The sequence below is a fragment of the Mustela lutreola genome, chromosome 7 (genome assembly GCF_030435805.1).
Source record: "Mustela lutreola isolate mMusLut2 chromosome 7, mMusLut2.pri, whole genome shotgun sequence".
Taxonomy (NCBI): domain Eukaryota; kingdom Metazoa; phylum Chordata; class Mammalia; order Carnivora; family Mustelidae; genus Mustela; species Mustela lutreola.
Genome location: NC_081296.1, coordinates 37,139,903 through 37,166,699, shown reverse-complemented (window position 1 = coordinate 37,166,699; position 26,797 = coordinate 37,139,903). Strand labels below are relative to the sequence as shown.

The 26,797-nt window shown below is 46.1% G+C and overlaps 2 protein-coding genes across 3 annotated transcripts in view; one reads left to right on the top strand and one right to left on the bottom strand.

Moving 5' to 3' along the window:
- Positions 1–909: 909 nt before the first annotated feature.
- On the bottom strand, positions 910–14,490 carry UBL7 (ubiquitin like 7). Of its 2 annotated transcripts, none has more exons than XM_059180406.1 (11): positions 14,404–14,490; positions 12,701–12,913; positions 11,877–11,996; positions 7,533–7,615; positions 6,676–6,760; positions 5,892–5,949; positions 5,036–5,169; positions 4,733–4,782; positions 4,333–4,500; positions 3,664–3,786; positions 910–1,157 (listed from the first exon to the last, which is right to left on the bottom strand). In XM_059180406.1, exons 2-11 carry the CDS (start codon positions 12,882–12,884, stop codon positions 1,020–1,022), a joined length of 1,143 nt encoding a protein of 380 aa, XP_059036389.1. In that variant the 5' UTR covers positions 12,885–12,913; positions 14,404–14,490; the 3' UTR covers positions 910–1,019. The 2 variants fall into 2 exon arrangements, with proteins under 2 accessions (XP_059036389.1, XP_059036388.1); XM_059180405.1 differs by lacking the exon at positions 14,404–14,490 and adding an exon at positions 13,070–13,208.
- An 8,472-nt stretch (positions 14,491–22,962) lies between these two features.
- Positions 22,963–26,797, top strand: part of ARID3B (AT-rich interaction domain 3B) — a 115,933-nt gene continuing 112,098 nt past the window's right edge. Inside the window, exon 1 of the mRNA XM_059180380.1 lies at positions 22,963–23,306. The gene's annotated coding sequence lies outside the window, so the exon portion shown is untranslated. The remainder of the gene's footprint in view (positions 23,307–26,797) is intronic.

The following is a 26,797-nucleotide window of genomic DNA, read 5'->3' as shown; positions in this document are numbered from 1 at the left end:
AACAAAGGACAGAAGAAGCAATCCTTAGGAGCGGGGACACCTCTCGTCCCAGGAAGCGACAAGCACAAGCTGAATGACCATGACTGCAGATGCCGCGGACAGAACGTCTGCCAAAGGCCCAGGGCAGGAGCAGACTCCTGCGCTCCTTTCCACTGAAACACCATCTGAGGGGAAGGATGTGACAAAGTATTCAAAGCACACGAAACCCACTCGCTCAACTTGGACGTGTCTGCGACGCGGTAGGGAACACTGTGCCAAGGGGAACGAGAGCTCAGGCAGATGGAGCAGCAGCTTGGGGGTTGGTGCCCTCTCTTCAAGATGAAAGCTGAGCCCTGTTCGTGTTGGTGTTGTTGTTTAGTATTGTTATTTAACTGCTCTTGTATTTATGCCTTCAGGACAGAGAAGAGGGCCCTGCCTTCTGGCAAGGCTCTGAGGCCTGCAGTCTGGCTCTGGAGTCATTACAGCATCAGTGGCAAAGACTGCCTGAGGAGATGAGGCCAGGGGAGGGAGGCAGAATCTTCTAGAAGCATGTGGGAAGGCAAGCTGCCCTACCTGCTCCCAGTAAAAGTAGCCCTGGCTAATCCCCAGCCTGGGGTCATGTCAGAAGCACACGCCTCTTCTGGCCATAGCAGCCACACAGCAGCCACCCTGGACACTGGGTGGCAGCCTTGCTCCAACCTGGGGCATGTCGTGAGGCTGCCACACTCCAAGTACCAAAGGGTCTGGGGCTAGCATGGGAAACTTCTCCCAAAACAGAGTCTGGGCATCACACAACATCCTATGACTACAAATTTTCCACCCAAGGCTCAGAAGCAGGGCCGAGCCACACACCAAGACCCATACGCCCTGCTTGCCCCCCTGCCTCCACCAGCTCAAGTCAGCCAGACAGGCCACGCAACGGACAAGGCAGAAGGTCAACGATCAGATGTATTGGGGAGAGGAGAGATGAGGCACCTTCAGGGTGTCTCCCGGGGGCAGCCACCTTGGCAGTTTGCTGGGGGGTGAGAAGGAACAGGAGTTCATGGGGCTCCGCCGGCAAAGATGAGCTCCAGGGCCGCCTGGATGTCACCGCCCGTGGCCTGCAGGGCTCGCAGGCTCAGCTCGTCGTCCTGGATGCCCATGTCACGTAGCTGCTGCAGCTGAGGCTGCCACTGGCTCTGAAGAAAGAAAGGAGCAGGCAGAAGCTGTTAGCTGTGCTCCTCTGCAGACTCGCTCCGGTCTGCCCTCGCGGCGGGAGTCGGGAGAAGAACGTGGGTTCCCACGGCTTTCAGCAGAAGGGCAGGAGGGTTCAGAGAACGAACGAGCAATTTTTCCCAATTAAAAAAAGGGAAAATGCCACCGTAAAGATCAAGAGAAGGCGCAGATTACTCATAGTCTAAATTTCGAAAAATTAAACAACTTTCTTTCTCCTGCTCTATGTATAGATCAACAGACATGTACACATGGAATGGCGGGGGGAGGGCATACATTTTTAAATTAGTTTTATTTCTGAGCACAACACAGGGTGAAAAGTCTCACTCTATCCATTCCCATTCCCACCCCAGAGAACCTATTTTACTTTGAGAAAATACAAATATGTATTCTTAAATCCTTTTCTGAGACCCTTGTTCTACATTCAGCAACCCCTCCCACTTTTTTCCAACAAAGTTAATGCATCCCAGTGATCTCTCTATGCCACTAAGACCCTTTCATTTATTTTTAATTTTTTTTCTTAAGATTTTTATTTGAGAGAGCACGTGAATGTGCACATAGGATGGGGGGAAAGGGCAGGCAGAGGGAGAAGCAGATTCCTGGCTGAGCCAGGAGCCCAACTCGGGGCTTGATCCCAGGATCTTGGAACCATGACCTGAGCTGAAGGCAGATGCTTACCCAACAGAGCCACTCAGGTGCCCCTAAATAAAGATTTTTTTAATTGTACAATATTCCAAATCATGGACGTCCTGAAATGTATCATAACCAAGCTACTTCTAGTCTTCTGCCATCACAAACAATGCTACAGTGACTGCCTCTGTACAACTGTCACTTTCTACACACATTACCTCCATCTCCAGGATAAATTCCAAGAAATGGGGCTGTAAGGAATCACACAGCTTTAAGGCTAACAGTATTTCCTTTCCACAAAGAGTCTGCTATTGCCCTTTGCCCCTTTTTCTATGGAGTTCTTAATCCCAAATTACTAGAATTCTCCATACCAGGGAAGTTTTGCCCTTTGCCTGATACATGTTAAAGGTTTTTTTCCCAGTTTGTTCGGCTTCAGTCTTTGCTTGTTTTTTGTTTGTTGGTTTGGTTGGTTGGTTGGTTTGGTTTGCAATGCAGAAATCTTCACTTTTACAAACTCAAGATCTTTTACTCTTCATGTAATGGCTTCTGGATTTTGACTCTCAGCTACAAAAGGTCTTTCTACTATAAAGGTTTAAAGAAATTAACCCAAATTTTCTTTTAGTACTTTCAAAGCTTAATAATATCTCTACCTCATGAAGGAGGAAGTGCACGACTTAGGGGAAGACAATGTGCTCACCCGTGGGAAAGAGAAGGCAGTGGGGATGACACGCAAATTCAGAGGCGTGGAGAGCTTTTCAAAAACCACACAAACCAACTTGGCCTCATTTATGGGCCAGGTGGAGCCAGTGAAAGCTCCTGAGCTGGACAGCAGAGTGAAGAGGCATCTAGCTAGGGAAGATGAAGGAACGGAAAGGACAAGCTGTCCACGGGCCTGCTCCTGTTCCCCCTCACTGTCCAGTTTAGAGTTTAGAGAAACTCTGAAACTGTCCAGTTTTAGAGCTTAGTCCAGGTTTAGAGAAAACCACAGGACCTGGAAACCTGTCTTTCCCACTGGATGGCTTCATGAACCTGGAGAAGTTCCAGAAATGACACTCACCCCCAGATTCAAGTGAGGAGCAAAGGAAAGAGAAAGCAACAGACAGCTCACACATGCAGATGCGCAAGCAAACAATGGTACCTAGGACCTTCCACTTAGCTGCTAGGGTGACCTGCCCAGGAAGCAAAGCAGCAATAGTATCCTTCCTTGCTGAAAACCTTCCATGGCTCCCTGGTGATCGCAGAATCCAGCCTGGTCTCCTTACCCAGGAACTCCAGGCCTTCGTGCTCAGGCTCCTGCTCCCTTTTCACTGGCTCCATCTCAGGATCTTCTCCACAAGGACATTGCCCTCTGGCCCGCAGGCTTGGATATGCCACGTGTACCTCCACAAGTGGCTGCCTCTGCCTGGATACTGTCCTCCCACCTAAATACCTCCTTCTCCACCCGGCTAACCTCTAACCAACTCACTGACGATCACATCTCCTTGTTCCCCTCCATGGCAGGGATGATAATGGTTTGTCTCTACCCCAGGAGCTGGACCCAGGTCTGAAATATATGTACTCAACATTCAGTCAGTGCTCATGGAATGAATGAATGGCCCCTTGACTCAAACTGCCCTAAGTATCCAAGCCACACAGTCATGGAGGCAGACCACAATCACAGGGTCTGGGAGCGGAAGCCATAGGGACAACTACCCTTGCTGGGAACACCCTCTCCTGTCACACCACCATGCCCCAGCTGTTTCTGGAGTGAAGAAATCCCTCTGGAGAGCAGAAAGAAGCTGACTACCCAAAGTAGCTAAGAAGCTGCCAGTAACCAGGACACCAGGAGTAGGGAAAACTGACCTGAAGGCTGGGTTGCCCCGAGGCCTGAAGGGCATGCTGTAGGGCTTGGCTGAAGAGATCGTTGGTGATGGGAGTCCCTGACTGGACCCCAGAAGACATTGGCGAGGTCCCCGAGGAATGGCCCTAGAGACAAAGCAGCGGTCAGTGCCACCCTCAGAGCCACCTGAGTCTTCCAGCACATTACCAGCTGCTGTCCCAGCACCCTACTGTGAGGCCCTCGGGGACCCAACTATTGCCTCCCAAAAGAGACCTGCATGAGACGACCACAGAGGGGTACCTAAAAGCTCCAGGAAAGATTCCATCCTCTTTTGCTCCAGGGAAATGGAATCAAGCCCCTGACCTAGCCTAGGGCCCCAGCACTAGGAGAGATGCCCTTGGCAGCTACAGTGACCATTACCAGGAACGCTTAGGCCACATGGCTGAGCCCTGTCAGGGATGAAGAAGGGCACATTATGTGAGCTATGAAGAGAGGAATTCTGGACTGTACTGAACCCTGGAGGCTAAGCCTTAAAGCCTAGGGGTGAAGGGGAGGTCGACAGAGCTGTCCTGAGAACCCCACCATGGCTCTAGGCACACTTCAGCTCAAACCAGGTGGAGTACCGAGGCCAATACCGCTGGGGCGCCTCTCTCCTGGGGGCCAGCCTCCCTCTTCAGGCCCTCCCTTCATACCTGGGTGCCAGGAGTCGGTGTGTGAGAGCTGCTCTCCGGAGTGCTGGCCAGGGCTAGGGCGGTGGCCAGCTCACTCTGGGTGATGGGCCGGGGGCCGGCAGCTCCACTGTACCCCAAGGAGGCTGGGCGTGAGCTGGGTGTACTGCTAGAGGGCGTGGACCTGGAGCTCTGGAGAAGGGAGGCAACCAGAAGAGTGGCAGTGTAGCACTGTGACAGTCCCACATGGGCCCCGCCCCTGCTACAGGACCTGCCTGAACGGCTGCCAGGCTCAGAAGGGAAGAGTATGCCACAGATTGGCCACCGAAGGGGTTAAGACCACCTCCCAGCTTGGGTGTGCCAAGTCCCAGGGAGAGGCACGTCTCGGGCACCCTCTCAAGTGGCAAGCAGCCAGGCCACTTACTGGGTGAAAGTCGTCCTCGTCATCAGAGAGCCCTTCGAACAGGAAGCCACCTGGAGGAGGGAGAACAGATTTGGGGAGGAAGAACAGAAAGGCACAGGCGTAGCTCCAGAATCAGATACTCTCCAAATTCACATTTTCGTCTCTCCCCTTGGAAAATTACAGGACAGATGCACTCCCTGACTCAAACCGAGAGTTCCCAAGGAACGCCCTCTGCCAGGGCTATACATAGCTGCTGAGTAAAGCAAATCCCTGGGCTATTGCGGGCTCCCCAGGGGGCCGGCGTTACGCCGCCCTGGGGCCTACCGGGCATGTCCCGATATGAGCTGGAGGGTGCGCTCCGTGAAGAGGAGTCGGCTCCCGGCAGCGGGGTGCTGCCAGCCACCGAGTGCAGGACCAGGACGATGGCATTGACCAGGGCTGGGTGAGCAGGCACCAACCTGGGACAGAGGCAGAAAGAAACAGAGGGTGACTGGGAAGGACCGAGTACCCTCAGCATGACAGAAGTTCTGGGTGCCCTCCAGACAATCGCACTGCCTATACCCGCCTTTCAATTCCTCAGCACCTCCCAACGGCTGCCTTTGTCCTCCTACTGCTCTGTCCCCAGCAACAGCAGTAGGCTCTGTGCTCTGAGGGTCCCCTGCCGATGCTCCACCTGCCCTCCAGCAAGGCATGATGGGACATGCGCAGCCTAGGAGGCTCAGAGGCCCTTCTCCAGTCTCAACTCCGCAGAGACTTTCTTCCAGGAAATCTCTGGGAGGTCCCCTCTCTTCCTTCATGTGCAGAATAAGGGATAGGACCTTTACTGTATCCCTTCCAAATTACTCTAGAATTTTAGTGATCAGTGCACCTGCTTATTTCCCCATCCTAAAGTATTTCCAAGGCTCTCCAATATCTACAGAGAGAGCGGAACTGAACCAGGCCCGCAAAGCCATCGCCCTCAGAACCCTGCTTGTCTCCACATCTCCATGTGTCCCTGCCCTTGGACTTTGTCGGTCTACTGGTAGCCCCTGCTCTTTCTCACCTCCTGACATACTTCACAGGTGGACTCAGGGATAGCCAGGATCAGGCTCCAAAAGCAGAACCCAGGGCGACAATGAGGTTTCTGGGCCAACCATCTGGGGAGGGATAGGGGACCCTTTAACAAGATGGGTATACTTGCGTATCAAGCATGCTGGGATCAGCGAAGACAGAGAAGAGGTCCTTGTCCTGGAGAACACCTGAAGGAGAATAGGCCTCACCTCAGAGACTGGGAATCCAGCCAGATCCAGGAGGGCAAAGAGACTGTAGGCCTCAGAACAATCGGCTCAACAGGGACACAGGATCACAAAGCAGCTTCCACGAAAAGGTGGGGGAACAAAGCTCCAAGAAGCACAAGTCAAGTGTTCTCCATCTTGTGCCCCTCTCATTGCCTCCACTTAGGTCACATGCCTCAGACTAACAAGCCAGCCTCTCCTCCCCATATGTCTGCGTTCTTCCCTAAGCCACCAATGTGTCCAGGAAGTCTTTCCTGCAGGGGGCTAACTGCTGCCCCCCATTTGGCATCCTCATGTCTCATTTCTTTTTTTTTTTTAGATTTATTTATTTATTTGACAGAGATCACAAGTAGGCAGAGAGACAGGTGGTGGGGGGTGGGGACAAGAAGTAGGCTCCCTGCTGAGCAGAGAGCCCGCCGTGGGGCTTGATCCCAGAATCCTGGGATCATGACCTGAGCCGAAAGCAGCAGCCCAACCCACTGAGCCACCCAGGCGCCCTCATGTCTCATTTCTGATGTTAGGTAGGCCATGACTTCTCAGTGGCACTGACCACTTTTGGAAGACTAGGGACAGGGGGCGCATCTTGGTCTCTCTTTTCTCCCCAACAAGACCAGCGATTCTGGATAAGATGGGAATTGCCTTCCCCTGGTTTCTCCTTCTCCAACAGCTCCTATTTCTTCCGGCACTTACCAAGAGCAATAGGGTCACTGCTGAGGCCCGGCGTGGCCACAATGATCTGATCCAGAGACTCCTTATTGCCAAGCATCTTGAAGACCTGCAGGAGAAATGGGGAGGCTGGGCACTCTACTGGCCCAATCCACTCAGCAAACACCCACACGCTGCTGAAGGGCTTCCTCCCTCTACAAGCTCATGCCCACACACCACCTCAGTGGAACAGTAGCCCCAGGAAACTGACAAACCTCTTTTTGCTCTAACATTGTGGCTTACTGGAGGGTAAACAATTTAAAAAAAAAAAAAGGCAAGATCAAAGTAAACCTTCAATTTCTATTCCTTTCCCTCATCTGAGGTTCTAATGTTTCCAAAATAAAAGCTCTCTTTGTAAAGCCTGTAGCAAACATTCCTCTAGGTCCCAAAAGCCCTTTTCAACCTCTATAAAATTATCATTTTGTATGCATACATATGGGGAAGTTTGCAGCTCTATTAATTTGGCCTATCTATTCCCCTACAGAGACACATTAGCGTATCTGCCCAGTGAGGAAATCCAGGTAAGGCACGGTGGGCAGGTGACTCAGCAGCAAGTCCCAGAATGAGTTCCCGCAGAAACAGCATGTGGATCCACTGGCTGAAACTACATTCATTCCATGAAGCTGCTATCAGGAGAGGCGGGATCATTATCATTAGAGGGAATCAACAATACCTAGCTGAGAGAGCCCCTTTGGGGGATGAGAGGGCTCTACTGAGACCCACAGGCATGACAAAAACTCCCTAGGAACTCTCGGTAGCCATGGCGATGGGCTGCCAACTCCCACTCTACACCCCTCACCCACTATCCCGGGAAGAGGCTCCCAGCACAAGCTCGCACTCACCGCCTCCCTGTAGGACGAGCTGCTGTGCAGGGCGGTATGCAGCACCCGGAACTCCCTCAGGGCAGCCACTTTGTCCACAGGTTCTGGGATGAGACACTCAGTTACCCACAACCCAGCCTGGCCCTGTGATAGAGGCACAGCAGCATTTCGGCGCTTTCCCCAGCACCCCACCAAGTGGACGAGGGCCCCCATGCAGAAACACCACTGGAGCCCCAGAGGTGAAAACCACACTCTCTTTTAAGCATCTCTGGCACATAAAATGAAGAGCTTCCAATTTCCGGCAAAGGTGACTCTTGCCACACAGAAAAGAGAGCTCTGATCGGTCTCCCGCTGTGGGAATTCTAGACTTCTGACATTTGCAAGGGGGAAGGTATGATCAACTCAGCAGACTTTTTATACAGTGGTTTAAAATAAGTACCGAAAGCCATCTGAACAATATGGAGCGATGCTGACACAGTATGGTAAGGGAGAGAAATAGAACACAAAGTTGTACATATGTTTTCTAGTAAAACTGCGTAAAATGTGTCCATGTACACGTGGTCCCAGACTAGAAGGGTACAGAGGGAAGAACAGGACTTAGGTAGGGTGGCACAATCAAAGCTGATTGTTTCCTCTTTGGTATCTTCTTCCAGGCTTCTGTAATATTATTCTGGATTTGAAAAAGTATATATAAGAAGGACCAAGGAAACACACTGTGCTCCTAGGGTTCTTGATAACCTTGTATTACACACCCCATAGCAAGTGGCTCACTGAGACTCAAAGCTCCCTTCTGATCTTTGGACACTATGATTCAGTCCCATACATGGGAAAGTATAGCAGTTGTCTTAGTTTTCCTTGATTTACTTTACTATTGAGGACATCAGCCCATTTCATAGGGGAAGAAATCTGGATATAAGGAGAGGGAGAAGGTAGGAAGTCCACACTGGATCACACTTTGAAGTGTGGTTCTCCTCACCCAAGACAGCTACTTGTGATCTTACACACTGTGTACTGCCCAACTCCAGGGCCATCGGTCCCAAAGCAAGGGGAATAGCACCCGGGGTCTGGGGCAGCAATCATGTCCTTCCCTCTACTTCTAATCAGAGGTACCTTTCAACAAAGATTCATCTTAAGTGAATTACCCAATTTATTCATTCAACAAACATGAAGTAAGCCATTTACTCCAGGCCTGGTTTGGGGAAAGGCAGAGGAAGGCACAAAAATAAGACTCCCTACCACAGCAAGGAGCTCTTGGGACAGGAGAAGCAGCAAGACTAGATCAAAGCCACAAACACACAAGGACAAAGTAACAGGCTGAATGCTCCACAGAGATGCAGGTCCCAGTTAGGGCATGCGGAGCAGGAAGCAGACAGCCCTCACGGAGAGGGCGGGCTAGAACACAGAGCCGTCTCCCAGGGGAGACCATCTGAGAGGGTGCTCAAGGCCAAGCAGATGTTTACTGGGGGAGAAAGTCCTAAGCTTAAGTGAGAACATGTGCAAAGCCACAGAAGCCTAGAACAATGAAGGGCTTTGACAGAGCAGCAAGTTGGTTTTTTTTTGTTTTTTTTTTTTTTAGATTTTATCTATTTATCTGACAGGCAGAGATCACAAGCAGGCAGAGAGGCAGGAAGAGAGAGAGGAGGAAGCAGGCTTCCCGCTGAGCAGAGAGCCCGATGCGGGGCTCGATCCCAGGACCCCATGATCATGACCTGAGCCAAAAGCAGTGGCTTTAACCCACTGAGCCACCCAGGTACCCCAGCAAGTTGGTTTTTGTTGCTGGAGCTCAGGGTACACGTCGTCGCTGCTGGAACAGCAGGCTGAGTGAGATCCTGAGGAGACTGGTAACCTGCCACAGAGAACCATTAAAGAGATCCAGGTGGGAAGGAAGGGACTGAAAGGTTCTCCTCCTACAGGCGCTAATTGAGTGGGAGATCAAGAAATGTGCTTCCTTTTTTAAGAGCACTCAAGGATAAAATATCCAAAATGCCATCATGATAGGATTCCTTTCGGATATGAGTTTATTTTCACTCACAATAAAACGTGATTTTGTTTCAAAAATAAATCTCTAGGCCAAAGGGAGGAGGAAATGGACTCTTAATAGATTAAGCCCGCCATCAGCAAAGAGTTATGGTTGTCTCCAAAACATTCCGGAGCTAATCTCAGTCTCACTCTTTGGAAGTGGGAGACAGCCAGCCCGATGGAAAGAACGTGGGTTCTGGAGCCAGGAAAACCTGATTCACATCCCAGCTCTTGCACTCACTTTCTAAGTAGATGACCTTGAATGAATACCTTTTCTTTTTTCTTTTAAAGATTTTATTTATTTGAGAGAGAGTGAGAGAGAACGCAAGAGCACCGCCCACGTGCATGCCTGCAAGCAGCGGGAGGGGCAGAGGGAGAAGCAGGCTCCCCGCTGAACAGGGAGTCGACACGGGACTTGATCCCAGAACCCTGAGATCATGACCTGAGCTGAAAGCAGATGGTTAACCAACTGAGCCACCCTGGCGACCCAATAAATGCCTTTTCTAATGCTCCTTTTCCTCATCTATAAAACGCTAACGCTGTCATCTGGCTGGCAGGCCTAATGATGAAATGCGGTATCAAAGAGAAACAATCTAGCTAGAAGGAGCAACATATGTTACTTTCCTTCTGGCAGTGCCCTCCAGCCAGAAGACCAGAGGGGCACACCTGGGGTGGACCACGTTGGGGTTACAGCTCTGTACAGAGAGGAGGGTGCACACCATGGGAAGTGTGGACACCTCAATCAGATGACATCAGAGAAAACTGATAGGATTTGGGCTTTGGCTGTGATGTGGGGGGACATTTAAAGAAGTATGGTTTTGTTCTGGGTTGAAGGCTGTCAGGAAGTGGGGAGGACTTTATGACTGGGTATCTTAACAATTCATACTTACGGGCACCTGGGTGGCTCAGTGGGTTAAGCCTCTGCCTTCAGCTCAGGTCATGATCTCAGGGTCCTGGGATTGAGCCCCGCATCGGGCTCTCTGCTCAGCGGGCAGCCTGCTTCCCCCCCTCCCGTCTCTGCCTACTTGTGATCTCTCTCTCTCTTTCTCTGTCAAAAAATAAATAAAAGTCCTAAAAAAAAAAAAAATCCTTACCTAGAAGGAAGGAAAACTAGAACAAGGCCAAAGCTGTAACTGGTAAAAATGAAACAGTCAATCATGACAGCTGGACACAGGGGTATGTGGTCATTTTTGTGATGTGGACCATGTTCAGGGCTCTGTCTCTATTCAGAAATGAGAGGGATCTTATTGTTGCCTTGATCCATTACTTTCTCAGAGTGAGTGGCCTTATAGATGTTGGTGATCTGTTTCAAGGCCTAGCTGAGGGCCAGGCCAATCTCTGAATGTCAAAGACTGCCTTTCTCTTTCTCATTTCCCACAAGTGGACAAAAGAAGATCTTTTGGGGGCATCTGGATGGCTCAGTGGGTTGAGCCTCTGCCTTCAGCTCAGGTCATGATCCCAGGGTCCTGGGATCAAGCCCCACATCGGGCTCCATGCTCTCTCTCTGCCTGTCTCTCTGCCTACTTGTGATCTGTTTGTCAAATAAATAAATAAAATCTTTTAAAAAAAAGAAAGAAGAAGATCTTTTTGTCCTTTATGTTTAGAATTGAAAAGAGGAGAAATTTCAAGCTTATAATCAATCACAGCCATCATGAAAGTACAAAAATATGTCAAACTGCTAGTTTCACAAAGCTAATCTTTTCACACAGCTTAGTTTTATCCTTGGAAAAGCTTTTAAAACACAGATAGGAAAATTTAAATTATGAATTCTAAGCAGCGCCTTTTATTAATAAATCAAAAAGGCATTAAAGGTCTTGTAAGTTTACTCCAAGAGCTACTTTAATACTGTTATTCTCAAGCTTCAGGAAATTACACTACCAGGATAGCAGGAGGGATCGGGCTGAATAAATCACCACCTAGGGCCACTTGTGGGGAGATTTGCTAACAGAAGGACAAACTACATAATTACAGGAACACAAGGTGTCTCCAGCTTTTTTCTGATGAGAACAACAACAAAAACAAAAGATACAAGGTTCACTGAGAAATCCACTGTTAATCTAAAGGAGTTTAAAGAGACACACACTCCCCATTCCACTAGGAAATAGTGGGTAATGGACTTAAAAAGTAGAGCAACAAACCCCTTTCTGTTAGTGGTGTTGACAGCAAGTAGATCAAAACTGCCCTCTATTACCAAAGGGAGACTAATCCAGTAAGTAACAAAGATATCCTCCATCACCACCTCAGTAAATTGCCTCTTTATTCCACCCAGGCCATGCCTCAAGAACACACAGACCCTTTCTTTGGAGAGATTACGGAGGCTCTCCCCATCTACGGACCCCTACTCACCTGGTTTCTGATCAGGCTCGGGCCAGGACTTCCGCAGAACATGGACTGTGGAGCCAGGTTGAATGCCGTAGAAGTCAAGGGTCTGGTCATCTTTAAGCTTCCGGCCACAGTATATCAGATCTAAAAAGAGAATGGTCCACTTATATTTTGCTCCTCAAAACAATGTAGATGGTTTCTGCTTCTAAGAAACTTATCTTGATTGGACAGACAGCTGGAGAATGATACTTGCTTTAAAAAGTACTCTTATGTATTACATACATTTTAATAAAAATCATTAGCAAGTACCAAGTCCTGGAGACTGCTCAATTTAAACGAATGGGAAAATAAAACAACAAAAAAAGGATGAACCAATTGGATCCCTCAGCTATAACAAATTATGTTTATAATCTAATTTAATTCCTTCTTCCTCCACCTTGAATACCCTTGCCATCCTCCTTTCCTTTTTTATTACCTTCCCTCTAACCAACCAGGCAAACAAAAATCCTTCTAATCATCCCTCAAAATCCATCTGGAATACCATATACTGCGGGCCTCCCCCAACGATGCGTTCCTCCGTCTCTAGTCTACCCCAAATTCTTGCTCTTCCAAGTCATAGTTAAGGAACTCTGTGATAAGGATGCTCAGTTTAACGTACAACTGAAATGACAACCGACAGTTTTATTGCACAGTTTGTGTTTCTATTCACCCAACAACATTCACTTCCCTGGACTGTTAACATGATGAGGCAACAAATCCCAAACTCTTAACTTACCCTTGCAATTCCAGAAGTATCTCCCCAGAAAGAGATCAGAGTAGCAGCCCATTCCCAGTCCACAGAAACTCACCAATCAGCTCAGGGTCTGGAACTGACTCCTGGAGTTTGCCAGCAATGAGCTGTTTCAGAAATGAAATACTGTAGCCCCCCAGAGAGTATTCACCCAGCTCAGACTCTGGCAACTGGAGAATAGACTTTGGGGCAAGTGGCTGGTCAGCCAGCTTCACCGCCAGGTGCCAATCTGAGAGAGACATCCTCTCTCTTTCGCGCTCTCTCTTTCTCCCTGTAAAGAAACAAAGGCTCACTGGTTAAAGGGCCTACACCATCCCCACCCCACCAAGGGGTTGAATGAAAACTAATTCAGTCTGACACTGCTGGAAAAACACAGGATGCAACATTGGGAGGCCAGAACTAGAATCGGAGTCCTCTCCTTACTCACCCTATGATCAACAGCACAGAACTCCAGCTCTCTGGGCCTCAGTTCCTTCATCTTTAAAGTGGACATAAAAACACCATCTCATTTAATAGGAATGTTGTGAGGTTCAAATGAGATCATCTTTATGCTCCTTATTTCCAGTTTTCTTCATCAAGTCTTCTTGAACTGCAATAGCTTTGTAACAAGCTCCCTGCCTCTTGTCTATCTCTCTATCAAATACCCATGCTGAAAGCCAACGAATCCCTTTCTTTTTTTCAACTCAGTAGAGTTAACATACAGTTGAGTATTCCTTTCAGGTGTCCATTTAGCTATTCCACAATTCTGTACATTACTCACTGCTCATCCTGATTAAGTATACTCTTAAGTCCCATCACCTATTTCACCCATCCCTCCACCCAACTCCCTTCTGGGAACCATCTATTTGTTCTCCACAGTTAATCATCACCTTAGAACACAGACCTTACCAAGTTATTCCTCTGCTTAGAACCCCACCAATGACTCCAAACCACTGCTATGAATAAGTCGAAACTCCACAGCCTGGCATGATAACATCTTTTCTGTTCCCTCTGCCAGTCTTCCTCTCCCCAACCCCCCAACAGGGCCCTGCCCTACCCTAACCTCCCCAGCACTCACACTGCATATAATTCCTTCTCCCTTAGGTCTCTTAGCAAACTCCTAACAAGATCAACTCAAATACAACCTCCTCGACCCCCTCTCCCTTTCCTCTGAGGTTCTCATGTTCACTCAAGGCAAAGGGTAACAAATATCTATTTAATTCTCAACCCTCCACCCCAACCCATTCTAGGAGGCCCTGGAAAGCAAAGACTAGAATTTTTGCCTTTATTGTCCCACTGCTTGGCAAATGTGCCCAGAAAATGCATCAGGAACTCCGAGGGTGGAAGAATCTCATAGGACCAGGCAAGCCCTCGTTATAATCATTCCAAAGAGCATAACCTGATTCCAAAGCGGCCTCTAGTAGGCAAGTTAAAAAAAAAAAAAAATGCCGTGTGGCTTTGAGGCTGCACAGCAGACCCCAAGGCATCCTCAAGGTACCGATCTACTTTAATACTGCTCAGGTTTATAAGAATAAATACGTCTTTTTATATACCATATCTCATTTAATCCTCTCAATTGTTTCTTGAGGCAGGCATTATCATCCAGATAATACAGACGAGGGAACTGAAACTCGGAAAGGTGAAGTTGCTGGCCCAAGGTTATAGACAGCTAGTAGTGGGGCAGGGACACTATCTTTAGGTGACGACCCCACCGCTCCCACGGGACCAGCTAACTAGTAGACACACGCCTAGCCCGCGCGGCCCAACACCCGGCGCCCTCACCCGTCCCGCGGAAGGAATCCGGCCGCAGAGCCGCCGGTGTAAACACACTCCGGTCCACTCGCCGGAAGCCGGAAGCCCTGCGCTGCACTCTGGGAGTTGCAGTTTCTGAGGCAGCCCCGCCCCTTCTGAGGGGCCTGTAGGCTGGTGGCTCTGCTAGTGGCAAAGCTTCCGGTTGACGGGGAGGGCGTGGCTTCTAGGCCACTTGAAATTTGCCGCGCGAGGGTATCTACCGGGCTTTCGTGGGCGAGGGGCCTGGTACTTGTCTGCCTTCCAGGGTGCGAGTCGTGGGAGGTGGGCCTGGCGGCGTTCCAGGAAACGTGCAGAGTCCGTGGGCTACGGCGAGCTTTCAGGGCGCCGCCAGAGGGAAAGCTCGCCCGCATCCCCTCTCCCTCCTACCCTGGTCCCCCTCAGCCCCGAGGGCGCTTTCCCGAGCGGCCTCTTCAGACACAGCCCCGCGGTACGTCGCGGTCCTCACCCTAGAAAACGGCGTTCACCCGGGTGAAGTCAGCCTCTTCGGTGTGCCTCTCGTCGCCAGCCTGCCTACCTGTGGAGGCAGATGGGGAAGGGAAGGACGCCTCCCTCTAAACCATGGAGGGTTGTTACTAAGTGGAGTTCCTGACACCTCAGCACGCAGGGGCGAGGTTTATCTAACAGTCATCCATAGAATTCGGGGAGAGGAATTTCCACTGAACTGTCACAGAGAAACTGCATATTTTAGATGCACGGTTAGAACGGGATTGTTTGCACAGAAGTTAGAATTAGCGCTAAAATGTTGAAGAGGGGCAGCATCTAATTGGACTCCATTCGAGAATTAAGGACTAAGGAAAGCAAAAACAAACCAAAAACCAGGTGAAGTTAATGAGGTTGATCGTAGCAGTTGAAGGCTGATCTGGGGTGCACGAACGTGGAAGTGTAATTCCAGAACATTCCAACGTAGGCCCAGGGAGTGGGGTAGCCACTGAGCAGGATAGCTTGACTGAGGAGAGCAAACAGACTGCATGGTCTGAGAGGACCAAAGCATTGAGCCCCTCAGAGATCGCCCCTGACGCCACTGCATGAAATGGAAAACTTTGAAAAAAATTGCACCCTATGTCAAAGGGCAAACTGGAAAAACAAAACAAAAAACGATGCATCAGCGCTCAGAAGACAGGAAAAATTCTCTCTGCTAGGTTGGGCAGGACCATAAAAAGGGAGTTGGTGGTGTGAAAGAATAGTCTAACCTGAGAATCTGAAGACCCAGGTCTATACTTTGTGCAAGTTTGTGTTCAGACTTTCCCAGAAACATCCAAAATTGGTCCTAGGATCTGCGTTTTAACATAAACAGTAGGATATAATGTCTAAAGAATGGATGCAGAAACTGAAGCACTATTAGATTAAAGATTCAGTGGCAGGAGAAAATGTGTAGCTGGGTGGCTTTTGTGTGAGTTAAGTTGTTTTGGCTGAGGTCTGCTATGTAATAAGCTGGGGGAGAGGCAAATAACATCATTTGAGTGTCTACAATTAAAAATTTTTTATCTAATTTATTCTTCCACAGAGAGCAACAAAACCCAGGTCTATATGAATTAAAAAATATAGAACTGATGACGTAAGAATAAAATCAGGTAGAATGCTCAAAGTGTTATCGTATTAGTATTAGCTCGTTTTGTTAAATCCACTTTATTTAGAAAGAATTTATATATAATAAAATGTACATTTTTTAAATGGTCCTGGGGCTCTTGGAAGCAAATTTAAATTATTAAAGACATTAAAGAAGATATCAAGCCTTTAAGACATGATGAAAAAAGAATTTGAGAAGAGCCAAAAAGAACTTTTAGAAATAAGTATTGTCACTGAGATTAGGAATTGCACAAATGTGGGTCCTTGTCAAGAATGTATATTGTTGGGGCGCCTGGGTGGCTCAGTGGGTTAAGCCGCTGCCTTCAGCTCAGGTCATGATCTCAGGGTCCTGGGATCTAGTCCCGCATTGGGCTCTCTGCTCAGCAGGGAGCCTGCTTCCTCCTCTCTCTCTCTGCCTGCCTCTCTGCCTACTTGTGATCTCTCTCTGTCAAATAAATAAATAAAATCTTAAAAAAAAAAAAAAGAATGTATATTGTTATTCTCTCAATTAGTGGCTTGCTTTTTTACACTCTTATTGGTGTTTTTATTTATTTATTTATTTTAAGATTTTATTTATTTATTTGACAGATAGAGAGTGATCACAAGCAGGCAGAGAGGCAGGCAGAGAGAGGGGGGGAAGGAGGCTCCTTGCTGAGCAGGGAGCCCAATGCAGGATTAAGACTCAGGACCCTGAGACCACGACCTGAGCAGAAGGCAGAGGCTTAACCCACTGAGCCACCCAGGCACCACCTAATGTTATTTTTAAAACATTTCTTAGAAGTCTAATTTATGAAATTTAATATTGTTGATTGGTGCTTTTTATGTCTCATTTAAGAAATCTTTGCCCTGGGTGCCTGGGTGGCTCAGTGGGTTAAGCCTCTGCCTTTTGCTCTGGTCATGATCTCAGAGTCCTAGGATTGAGCCCCGCATCCAACTCTGCTCAGCAAGGAGCCTGCTTCCCCCTTTCTCTCTCTGCCTGCCTCTCTGCCTACTTGTGATCTCTCTCTGTGTGAAATAAATAAATAAAATCTTTAAAAAAAAAAAAAAGAAAGAAAGAAAAGAAATCTTTGCCCTAATTTTGAGTTATTTTCTTGTGTCATCTTCTGTAAGTTCTATCTTTCACATTTAGGTCATTAATTTTATTAATTTTTTTTCATGATTAACTTTAAATTAGTTTTTATGTACAAAGTGAGATAAGGAATCAAGGTTTTTTTTTTTTTTCCATATGAGTATCAGTTGATCCAGCACTCCTTTTTTTTTATCCTATCCCCACTGAATTTGTCATAAATAAGGTGACTCTTTTATATGCATCAATTTCTGATTATTCTATCTCAGTGATATATTTTTCTATTCCTGTGCCGATACCATACGACTTGATTTCTGTAGCTTCAGAATAGGTCTTGATATCTGGTAGTATACATCCTCCAGATTTGTTTTGTTTTAAGATGGATCTATCACTAATAGGTGATGATTGTTAACTTTCTTTATACTTCTAAAAATATAACTATATTGAATTAGATAAATGCGTGTATTCAACAAGATTTAGATTATACTGCATATGTTTAGTAAGCTAAATATTTCCCCATATGCTCATGTTTGAGAACATGACTTTTCTAGTTTTTTTTAAGATTTATTTATTTTGTAGAGGGAGAGAGTGCAAGCAGAAGTGGCAGAGGGAGACAGAGGGAAGCCGACTCCCCCCTAAGTGTGGAGGGTGATGCAGGCCTGGATCCCAGGATCCTGAGATCATGACCTGAGCCAAAATTTAGTCTGACACTCAACCAACTAAGCCACACAGGCACCCCTATTTTTATTTTTAAATAATTTGAAGTTTACAGTAAAGTTGTAAAAATAATAGAAAATAGCTCCCTTTTAACCTTCACCTAAAGCCCCAATTGTTAACATTTTACAACATTTACCTTTTCATTCTTTCTCACCCTCTCTAGATGTGGAAGCAGAGAGCCTGATGCGGGGCTTAATCCCAGGACTCTGGGATTATGACCTGAGCCGAAGGCAGAGGCTTTAAGCCACTTAGCCACGCAGGCGCCCCTCACCCTCTCTAGATGTATTATTCTTCTCCCAACGCCATCCCTAAGCCATTTGAAAGCAAGTTGCTAATACAATACCCCATTACTCCGAAATATTTCAGTGCCTCTTTACTGAAAACAAAGACATGCTCCCCTACATAGCCACAGTATAACCTATCAGAATCAAGAAATTAATATTTATACAATACTACCGTCTATTGTTAATCCACAGATGAATTTCAAATTTCAACTGCCCCAGGTAGATGGAAACTGATCATCTCACTGCTGTTTTGCTTTCTTTTTCTTTTCTTTTTTTTTTTTTTCTTTTTTTTAAGATTGTATTTACTTATTTGACAGAGAGAGACATAGCAAGAGAGGGAATACAAGCAGGGGGAGTGGGAGAGGGAGAAGCAGGCTTCTGCTGGGCAGGGAGCCCAATACGGGGTCTGATCCCAAGACCCTGATCTTGACCTGAGCTGAAGGCAGATGCTTCACTACTGAGCCACCCAGGTGCCCCAAGATTTGTTTATTTATTTGAGATAGAGAGAGAGTGATGCGGGCACAAGGGGGTTTGGAGGGAAAGGGCAGAGGGAGAGACAGAGGGAAAGAATCTCAGGCAGCTGAGTGAAAAGCCAAAGCAGGGCTCCAACCCAAGACCCTGAGATCGTGACTTGAGCCAAAATCAGGAGTCAGACACAACCAACTAAGCTACCCAGGTCCCCCCTCACTGTTGTTTTCATAAGTGATGAGGGAAATTTTGACAAAGTCTGTCCTATTAGTCATTAATCCAAACAGCTTTTTTTATTTTAGTAGAGAATCGTATTTAGGATCCAATCTGGATGCTAGGTGTGTTTATTACCACTGGGGTGGCATTATTTCCAGTCCATCTCAGTGGATAGACCTAGGATATATATGAATGTTTACACACACAAACCCATTTATTTGTATTTCTATTTTATACATATATAAAATATGTAAATATAAATTATACATGTTTTAACACCAATACTTCGAATTCTAATCCAACACCACAATTTTTTCTAGTCTCCTCCTCTATAATTTTACTGCTCTTCAAAATGGCTCCCATTTTCCACAGTATATTTACCTGTATTTGCTCATGTTGAAATTCATGGTACTATACAGTGAACCGTCTTCAACTTGAGGCTGGGTTCTTTTAACATATAATCCGGGAAGTTTTTGCTCTTTTCCATACTATCTGGCCTGAAAAGAGTTCCAGGCTCATTTTGTACATTTCCTGCCCCAGACACAAGAATGAACCATTCGTTCAAGAAGCTCAAGTGGTTTTTAGCGGGAAATTGTATTTCAAGACCACATTCGGCACTAGAGATGCTCACTGCTACCAGACTGATCATTATTTCTAAGCCGCTTTTGTGGTCAGAGCTAGAGAGAGATCTAGATATATACCTAATTTATATCTAGATTTATATTCATAGAGATAAAAAGTTTATATTGCTACTTCAAATTTAAGACGAACTGCAGGTTTTTTTTGTTTTTGTTTTTGTTTTTTTACAGTCTTTTTTTTTTTTTAAAGATTTTATTTATTTATTTGACAGAGAGAGATCACAAGTAGGCAGAGAGGCAGGCAGAGAGAGAGAGAGGAGGAAGCAGGCTCTCTGCTGAGCAGAGAGCCCGATGCGGGACTCAATCCCAGGACCCTGAGATCATGACCTGAGCTGAAGGCAGCGGCTTAACCCACTGAGCCACCCAGGCGCCCCTTGTTTTTGTTTTTAAAGATTTTATTTATTTATTTGGGAGAAAGACAGAGAGAATTTGAGTACAAGTACGAGGGAAGGGGCAGAGGCAGAAGGAGAGAGAGAAGCATATTCTCTACCGAGCAGGGAGCCTGATGTGGGGCTAGATCCCAGGACCCTGGGATCATGACCTGAGCTGAAGGCAGATGTTTAACCAACTGAGCCACCGAGGAGCCCTTGCAGGGGTTTTCTGTAACCTTTTCTACATTGCATGTTTATTTCCTGTCTTCCACACTGAGCATCCTAGTTCTCAAGAACGTAGTCAGGGGGCGCCTGGGTGGCTCAGTGGGTTAAAGCCTCTGCCTTCAGCTCAGGTCATGATCCCAGGGTCCTGGGATAGAGCCCCACATGGGGCTCTCTGCTCCCCAGGGAGCCTGCTTCCTCCTCTCTCTCTGCCTGCCTCTCTGCCTACTTGTGATCTCTGTCTGTCAAATAAAAAATAAAATCTTTAAAAAAAAAAAAAAAAGAACGTAGTCGGGATAATCCATAATTACTCATTTACTTTAACCTACATTACATAAATAGTACTCTCCAAAAACAATACAGTCATCACCAATGTAATTATTAAGAAATGTTTTTTTAAAAAAGAAAGAAATGTTTAAGGGGTGCCTGGTTGACTCAATCAGAACAGTTTGTGACTCTTGATCTCTGGGTCGTGAATTCAATCCCCACATTGGGCGTAGAGATTGCTTAAATTAAATACATAACTTTTAGGGGCACCTGGGTGGCTCAGTCAGTTAAGCATCTGCCTTAGATTCAGGTCATGATCCCAAGGTCCCAAGATTGAACCCTACATAGGGCTCCCAGGGAGCCTGCTCTCACTCTCCCTCTGCCTGTCATTCCTCGTGTTTGTGCTCTCCCTCTCTCTTTCTCTTGATCAAATAAATTTTTAAAATCTTAAAAAATAATAATAATAACTTGGGGCATCTGGGTGGCTTAGTCCCTCTCTTTTTCTCTCACCCTCTCACTCTCTCTCTCTAAAATAAATAAATAAAATTTAAAAATAAAATAAAAAATAAGTAAATAAATTAACTTTTAAAATTAAAGAGAAAAATTTTAAATGCTTTTGTATATACTTTTTTTTTACCGCTTCAACTCCTCTCCACTTCAACAGACATATTATATATTATTTGAATCTATATCATTAAATACTTTACCTTCTTCCTTTCAACACTTTTATTTTCCAAAGAATTCTGTGTTTTTACAGTTGCAACTCATTCTCTACTGGATTTCCTAGGAAGGGCTACAATATTCCCTGAGCTTTTTCATATCGGGAGTCTTTATATGTGAAAATCAGTTTTTTAAACATAAAATTCTTGGCTCTTGCTCATATCTCATTGGTATGCTTTCACTGTCTATAGGTCTATAAGTCTCCTTATTCTCTTCTTATAATAATCTTCTTTGAGATTTGACTTTCTTTACTGTTTTTATTATATATAGCTATCAATGTTTATGTTAAAAAAACAAGAAAGATCTCAAATCAGTAACTTACTTTACAACTTAAAGAACTAGAAAAAGCAGAATAAACTAAACCCAAAGCTAAGGAAGGAAATAATAAAGATTAGACCAGAGAGAAATGAAATACAGAAGAGAAATATCAATGGAACCGGAAGTTGGGTCTTTGAAAAAATCAACAAAATTAACAAACTTTTAGCTAGATGGACTGCAAAAAAAAAAAAAAAAAGAGAGAGAGAGAAGACAAGTTACTCAAATCAGAAATGAAAGTGGGGACATTACCACTGATTCTATGGAAATAAAAAGACTGTAAGAGAGTACTGTGAACAGTCATACTAACAAATTGAATAACATCGATGAAAAGGACAAATTCCTAGAAACAAACCCAAGACTAAATCATGAAGAAATAGATCTGAATATAACTATAACTAGTAAGGAGACTGAATCAGTAATGACAAATCTCCCAACATCTGACAACTAGATGGTGCTGAGAAGTTTTGAGTAACACACTTTGCTTGAAAAACAAATAAACCAACAAAGAAAAGCCCTGAACTGGTAAATTCTACCAAACATTTAAAGAACTAATACCAATCCTTCTCAAACTTTCCCAAAAAACTGAAAAGGGATCACTTCTTAACTCGGTTTACAAGGGCAACATTATACTGTTATCAAAACCAGACAAAGTCACTACAAGAAAACTATAGACCAATATGCCTATGAGCATTGATGCAAAAATCCTGGAAAAAATACTAGCAAATAATTCAGTAGCATATTAAAGGGATTATACCATGACCAAGTGGGATTTATTCCTGCAATGCAAAGGTAGTCAACACGCAAAAAAAATTTAATTTAATTTATAGCACATCAATAAAAGGAATTGGAAAAACTACATAAATACAGAAAAAGCACTGACAAAAGTTGACACTCTTCTAAGATAAAGACGCTTAACAAACTAGCAATAGAAACTACCTCCACAAAATAAAAGGGGGCCTTCTTAATTATATCCCCCTCCCATCACATGGAAATGAGTTTGGATTTTCTGAGCAAACACCAGCTGGCTGAGGGGTGGCAGCCCAGAAGGCTGCCAGTTGGAGAAGGGAGGAGAAGGGAGAGGGGAGGAAGTCAGGCCAAGATGAAAATTCAGTGTTGGGGCGCCTGGGTGGCTCAGTTAGTTAAGTGGCTGCCTTGGGCTCAGGTCATGATCCTGGGTGCTGGAATTGTTCCGCACTTCCGGCTCCCTGCTCAGTGGGCGAGGCTGCTATTCCCTCTCCCCCTGCCTCTCCCCATTTGTGTGCTCTCTTTCTCTCAAATAAATAAAATCTTAAAAAAAAAAAAAATCTGGGTTCTCACAGCAGAGCAATGATGGGGTGCTGACCCCTGCCCTCTGCCTGCCTCCTGAAGGGAAAGCATCTTGCTTATAGGCTCAGAGGAAGTGATGTGCACTTAAACCAGCTTGTCCTCTGAGAAATAAAACTTCCAAGATCCAAACCATTTAGCTGGTCATTAGTGAGATTCCCTGGTACTAGACTTGTCTGCTAGTCTGTTAAGACTCCTCAACTTCTAGGCCAGCCCTCTGGTGGGGTGGGGGTGAGTGGATCTGAGGCTCAGAGAAAGGACAAGGCCTGCCACCCACCACAGAAGTCCACAAGTCTGTCTTGTCCCCGGCGGCCTGGGTTCTCCCTTTGGAGTTGAGGGAGAGCCGACGGCGAAGGTTTTCCGGGTGTGTGTGTGGGGAGAGGGGGTTGCACCGCGGACTCATGGCGTGAAAGGCTGCGAGGGGCGGGGTGAGGTCAGGTGTTCGACTCCGCCTCCCCGCGCCGAGATCTCGGCTGCTGGGCTGCTGGCTACTGTTGCTCCCGGTCCTACGGATGTCACCGTCTCTGCCCAGATGCGCCTCCCGGCCTGCTGGCCTAGTCCCGGCTCCAGCTGCGGCGGCGGCGGCGGCGGCTGCTGCTGCTGCTGCTGCTGCTGCTGCTGCTGCTGCTGCTCTGGACAGCGGCCGCCACCCAAGGCCACCCGAAGACCGGACCCCGCATCTCCACTGTCTGGAAAGGTAGGTGGTGCCGCGGGGCCGGTGGGGCGCGGGATCGGACGCAGCGTCGGGCGCGTGCGTAGTGTGCGGGCCCCGGAGGGAGTGCGTGCGCGCGTCTGCGGGTCCCGGGCTGTCCCCGCGGGGAGCGTGTGGGTCTGGGTGAGTGTGTGTGAGTGTGCGCGCTGGCACGCCGGAGCGGGCTGGAACGCTGCGGTGAGCGAGCGGCGGGGGCTGGAGCCCCGGCTAAGTCGCTCCAAGTCCGCCCCCAGCCGGGAACCGCAGCGTCGGGGCGCAGGGGAGGGAGAGGGCCCCTCTCTCAGCCGAGGGGTGTTTGATTGCCTGTCTCCGTGCAGGAGCTGTCTGTTGCATTCTGTTTCCTTTGCTCCTCACTTGAGCCTGGGGGTGAGTGTCATTTCTGGAACTTGTCCAGGTTCGTGAAACCATCCAGTGGAAAAGACAGGGTTCCAGCTCCTGTGGTTTTCTCTAAACCGCGTGGCCCTGGCGGACAGTGAAGGGGAACAGGAGCAGGACCGTGGACAGCTTGTCCTTTCCGTTCCTTCGTCTTCCCCAGCTAGATGCCTCTTCACTCTGCTGTCCAGCCCAGGAGCTTTCACTGGCTCCGCTTGGGCCATAAATGAGACCGAGTTGGTTTGTGTGGTTTTGAAAAGCTCGCCACGCCTCACCCTTGCGCGCTCGCCTCTCTGAATTTGCGTGTCATCCCCACTGCCTTCTCTTTCCCACGTGTGAGGCCCTACTTGGAAGGAAGTCCTGACAGGTCAGTTTTAGGGTCCATACTGACTAGACTGCTCCAGTCCCTTCAGACCTAAAGTGGACTCCTTGCCTTTAGCCACTGTTGGAATGGGAAGAAAAAAAAAAAAAAAAAAAAACCAACCCTGTTTCAACTGCTGTTCTCAAAATGGTTAGACTTTACAGTGAATATTTGCTGACTATTTATACGAATTCCTATTCTCAGATCTGTGAGATGTCTCCTTACTTCCTTCTGCTTCTTTCTGCACAGATGCTAATATCCCGCAAGTCTGTGGTTACCAGTAGTTTGTCCTCACCAACTTATACTTTGGAGTTCATGAAATACCAGCACTTCATATATAATTCTCATAATGCTGCCATGAAAAAAATACTACAGACTGAGTAGCCTAAACAATAGAAATCTATTTCTCATGTTCTGGAACCTGGAAAGTCCAAGATCAAAGTTGAGCAGGATATGGTTTGTAGGGAGGATTCACTTTCTGGTTTCACGGTGTGCTCACCTGGCCTTTCATTGGTGTGTGTTCATGGAGAGAGAGAAAGAGAGAGATTTCTCTCTGATAAGACCACCCATCTTATTGTATTAGGGACTCATGACTTCATTTAACCTTCATTGCCTCCTAAAATCTCTATCTCCAGATGATGTCATTTTGAAGTTTAGGGTTCACTGTATAAATTTAGGGAGCAAACTGTTCATAACACCTAGTTTTGTTATTAATATTGTCCTAGGGTTTTTGGCTTTGACCCCAGTTGCTCTGTTTTTAATTGGGAATCCAGAGAGATTAAAAAGTGTGTCCCCCATTATGCTAACTGAAATAAGCCAGTCACAAAAAGACAAATATATGATTTCACTTATATATAGTACTCGCAGTAATTAAAATCATAGAGACAGAAAGTATAAGGGTGGTTGCTAATGTTTGGAGACGAGAGAATGGAGGGATATTGTCTGACATAGAGTTTCAGTTTTGTAAGAAGAAAATAATTCTGGATATGGATGATGGTACATCACAATGTGACTGTACTTAATACTGCAAACTTAAAATGCTTAAAATTTTATGTGTTTCCTGTAACAATTAAAAAAACGGGGCGGCGAGGACCTGGCTGGCTCAGTCATTGAAGCATGTGACTCTTGATCTCAGGGTTGTGATTCCAGCTCCATGTTGGGTGTAGAGATTACTTAAAAAAGTAAAATCTTGGGGCGCCTGGGTGGCTCATTGGGTTAAAGCCTCTCCCTTTGGCTCATGTTATCATCCCAGGGTCCTGGGATAGAGTCCTGAGCCCACCCCCCCACCATCCACATCTGGCTCTCTGCTCAGTGGGGAGCCTGCTTCCTCCTCTCTCTCTGCCTCCCTTGTGATCTCTCTGTCAAATAAATAAATAAAATCTTTAAAAACAACAACAACAACAAAATCTTACAAAAACTTTTTTAAAGGAAAAAAACAGGGAAGAATACCATCACCACCATCATCTTCCAGAATCCTCTCCAAGTGTCCAATCTTTATTTTTTTTAAAGATTTTATTTATTTATTTGAGAGAGAGACAGAGATAACAATAGAGAGCAGCTCGAGCAGGGGAGGAGAGGGAGAACCAAGATCTCCCCCAGGTTGGCGGGGTGTGTCCCAAGACTCTGGGATCATCTCCTGAGTTGAAGGCAGAAGCTCAAACGACTGAGCCACCCAACTTCCAATCTTTAAACAGTGTTCCACATCAAAACCCAGGAGCACCTACTCTTTACATCCTTTTTAACAATGAGTATTATCTTTCTTTAGTCCATGCCTATTGGATAGATTTAAATAATGAATTACATTAAAGTTTTAATTTGTCTTAAAATAATAACAAACAAAGGTATGTCCCTGTACTCTACTGGTCAGTGGTCTTGGTTCCAAACAACAGACATTAACTCTGCTTAACCTTAGCAGAATATATTATATATTATATATTATATTCCTAATATATTAGGAATATATTAGAATGGTGCTGTGAAGCTCCCAGAATCAATGAAAGTGGACATAAACATGAAGGGGACAAGAACCAACCTTAGAAATATCTTATGTCAGTCTACTTATGGCCTTCCACCCACAAGCCTAGTTTTGAAATCATGGTGCTTGCCACAGTCTGGATATTGTTCTTGAGGTTAATAATGAGGTTTGGCTTAATGTTTTATCCTGTTCCTAATTTCCTGGGCAGATTTATCCCCTCAGAAAAATAGTTCTTTTTTAAAAGTTAATTAATTATAACTAATTCATTAATTAAATTTTAAAATTTAATTCCAGTAAAATTAACATGCAGTATTAGTTTCAGGTGTACAATAGAGTGGTTCAGCAATTCTATACATTACTCCGCGCTCATTATGATAAGGGAACTCTAATTCCCATCAGCTGTCACCCAACCCCCCACTATCTCCTCTCTGGTAACCATCACTTTGTTCTCTATAATTAAGGATCTGTTTTGGGGTTTGTCTCTTTTTTTGTTGTTCATTTGTTTTGTTTCTTCAGTTCCACATATGAGTGAAATCATATAGTATTTGTCTTTCTCTGACTGACTTATTTCACTTAGGATAATACTCTCTAGCTCCATCTATGTTGTTGCAAATGGCAAGATTTCATTCTTATTTTATAGCTGAGTACGATTCCATTGTATGTAAACATCACATCTTCTTTATCCATTCACATGTTGTTAGACATTTGGGCTGCTTCCATATTTTGGCTATTGTAAATGATGTTACTATAAACATAAGGGTACATGTA

Coding starts and splice junctions, on each gene's coding strand:
- UBL7 (XM_059180406.1), bottom strand. CDS start 12,884: ATGTCTCTCTCAGATTGGCACCTGGCGGTGAAGCTGGCTGACCAGCCA. Junction 7,616..11,876: donor CGAGCCTGATCAGAAACCAG/GTGAGTAGGGGT, acceptor GTCTCATCCCAG/AACCTGTGGACAAAGTGGCT. Junction 5,170..5,891: donor GATCCCAGCATGCTTGATAC/GCAAGTATACCC, acceptor CCTCTGTCCCAG/GTTGGTGCCTGCTCACCCAG.